General features: G+C 48.7%; 2 protein-coding genes across 2 annotated transcripts in view; one reads left to right on the forward strand and one right to left on the reverse strand.

The window, feature by feature from the left end:
- Positions 1-738: 738 nt before the first annotated feature.
- Positions 739-1093, forward strand: SARC_07496 (hypothetical protein; the record flags this gene model as incomplete). Its single annotated transcript, XM_014298560.1, has 1 exon — positions 739-1093. A coding segment is annotated over one exon (355 nt), but the record flags the coding sequence as incomplete, so codon positions are not given.
- Positions 1094-1855: 762 nt separating this feature from the next.
- The window catches only part of SARC_07497 (T-complex protein 1 subunit alpha), a 7057-nt gene continuing 6268 nt past the window's right edge, over positions 1856-2644 (reverse strand). The window contains exon 10 of the mRNA XM_014298561.1: positions 1856-2524. The gene's annotated coding sequence lies outside the window, so the exon portion shown is untranslated. The remainder of the gene's footprint in view (positions 2525-2644) is intronic.

Consider the following 2644-nt stretch of genomic DNA (forward strand, 5'->3'; position numbering starts at 1 on the left):
CCACTAGTGTATTACGGACGAGACGAAGGTTCTCGGTCCAGGCAGCAGCTGTAATAAAAATACTCGTAAGTTAAATTTATATATACACATATATATATAGATATGTATATATATATGCGGTCACGAACCCATACCTCTTCTAGATATATGTAAATGCGGATACGAATCTGTACTTACCGTTCTTGCCACACGTATACGAAGTAATGGATTGATCATCTGAACTTGTTGCCAACCAACTATCTTCACCTCAAATTCATCTCATACAGCCACCGTCAAATGGGTACGAGAGTGCAACTATGTAGTCCCCGAGGGAACCGATCTGGCTGCGATTCCTTTAGCCACATTCGACATCGCAAAGTTCTACCGAGAGCCCATAGAGGACCCCAGCCAGTGTCTTACCAAGACCAATACGCTCAAATCCAATCTCAAGAGCATTGGGACGGATAGGGTTCAGGAAAGGTGGAGAACAATTTCGGATTACAACAGAGTGTCGAGGTATGTCCCGTGTTCTGTGTTTTGGGATTTTTGTGCTAGCGAGCGCATGTGGCAATATGTCGTGCGACAAATATCTTATCCAAAGCGGACGGCGTGCTATATTCGCATCATCATCACAGCTCGATAGTACAACTTCACAAAACCCTAAAATCTAAACCCTACAATCCATCCACAGGTCAAGTGGCAGGACGCGCAACTGGTCATCAAAAACCAAGACTCCGACGAACAACTGGTAACCCTCAGCTGGCCCGATGAAACACAGACCGTCGTCGTGGTACTGCAGGAGACCGTCGAGTTCACCTTCCCCAGTAGGAGTGTGTCCAACACCTTCACCGACAACTTGGGTGACTACAAGGCCGGCAGCTCCTCGCCAGCCTACGAGACGGTGTTCGTGGACTCGAACGACGCCAGTGCGGCGGTGGTGGGCAGCTCCAACGTAGTCATCACCACGTTTGGGACGTACGGGCTGGAGCTCACAGTCAAGTACTACTACACGCGGTGTGACTCGGGCGGCTGCGGACCGTACAACAACGTGTACGACGAGTGCTTATCGGACCATCCTGATCCCAACGAGGGTGGCTCTGAACAGTGCGCCTGAGTCGCATGACGTCTGGCACGTCCCGGTATCACTGTAGCACCGTATAACGGTACGCAGACAACTCGCAAACGAACTCGCATTCTGCCCAGGCTGCGTATTCATCGAGGGTACCCTCAGTTAGTTCTTCGTGTACTCAACAACCTTCTGGCCGAGGGGTGCTCGAGGCAGGAGATGTATCTTCGCCTCACCTATTTGTATCCTATGTTTACCTACTCAACATCAGACTATCAGCTAGCATAAGTCTTCTATATATCGTATGAACCCGACCCTTCAGCTGGATGAGATGTGGTGTGGCACCGCACTTGCCGTAAGCGTGTCCCACTAATCCCAGTCTCTCCCGATCACACATGCATCACACCCTTCAGTACATCACAATATATATAAAATGATGAAAATCAAGACAACCGTTTGAATTTGATGGTACCGTTAATCCTCACCACTTAGCATGAGAACTGCCTGTAGAAAGTATCCTTCCACTCGTGCCTCTACAAGACCATTTGTGAGTGTGCATATGGAGAACGTCCTAGTCTATAGACACCACCACACAACTGCATAAATGTGTAGGCGCTTCTAACTGTAGAAAGTATTCTTCCACTCGTGCATCTACAAGACTATTTGTGAGTGTGCATATGGAGAATGTCCAAGTCTATAGACACCACACAACTGAATAAATGTGTAGGCACTTCGAATGCAATAGAAACAAACAGTACGACCTTCATAGCCATCAACCATGCACAACAAGCCTCCACCGCGCCATATAAATTGGTCATTGTTCGTGTTTAATATTTATTTGCATAAGTCCTCGTCCGTCAACAGTAGACTGGTTGTTGTCAACTTTGCACTTTGCGGCACCCTCCGCTCCCCAACGCAGCACTAACAGCCCCCTGTCCTACCACTCATCCCATACCACTTGCCGTACAGCAGAGACGTGGCTCGCATAAATACATATCCGCGCAGTTTGGTACCCTTGCTGCGGCCTGCCCGTGATCGGGATGTGTTCCGCATATCATAGCCGAGTATAGGGACACTTACCATAGCATGTTTGATCCGTCTGAAGCCAGTCAATGCGCAGCACAGACGATGGAACCAATCGCCCCAACACAGCCAAAGCAAGCAGCTGACTCCAGCCGCACTCCGCGTCATCGGGTCGATCCTCCATCCCAAGCCATAGACTCCATTGTATAGTCACTCGCACTAACTATGTGGGGTGCCTACCTCAGCCTCTCTGTGTGTGTGGCTATGCGTAACTACGTGTCACTAACTACCACAGCCAACATGGCCTTGACTCCGTACTGCGATACATATACGATACGCACACACGCACACATGCCCCGCTGCTTGCTGACATCCCTCTAACTTTTATTATATATTAGGACGTGTCGGGTCGCCGATTCGGTTGTCCCACACACGCCCATGCAATAGCCAAGTGAGCTGTGTATATTATATGGCCATAGTATAAATGTCAAGGGATAACATGTGATATACATAGAACAACATACATACGCCCATTCAATAGCCGAGTGAGCTGTGTATATTATATGGGCATCGGGT

This window comes from Sphaeroforma arctica (assembly GCF_001186125.1).
Source record: "Sphaeroforma arctica JP610 unplaced genomic scaffold supercont1.599, whole genome shotgun sequence".
NCBI lineage: Eukaryota > Ichthyosporea > Ichthyophonida > Sphaeroforma > Sphaeroforma arctica.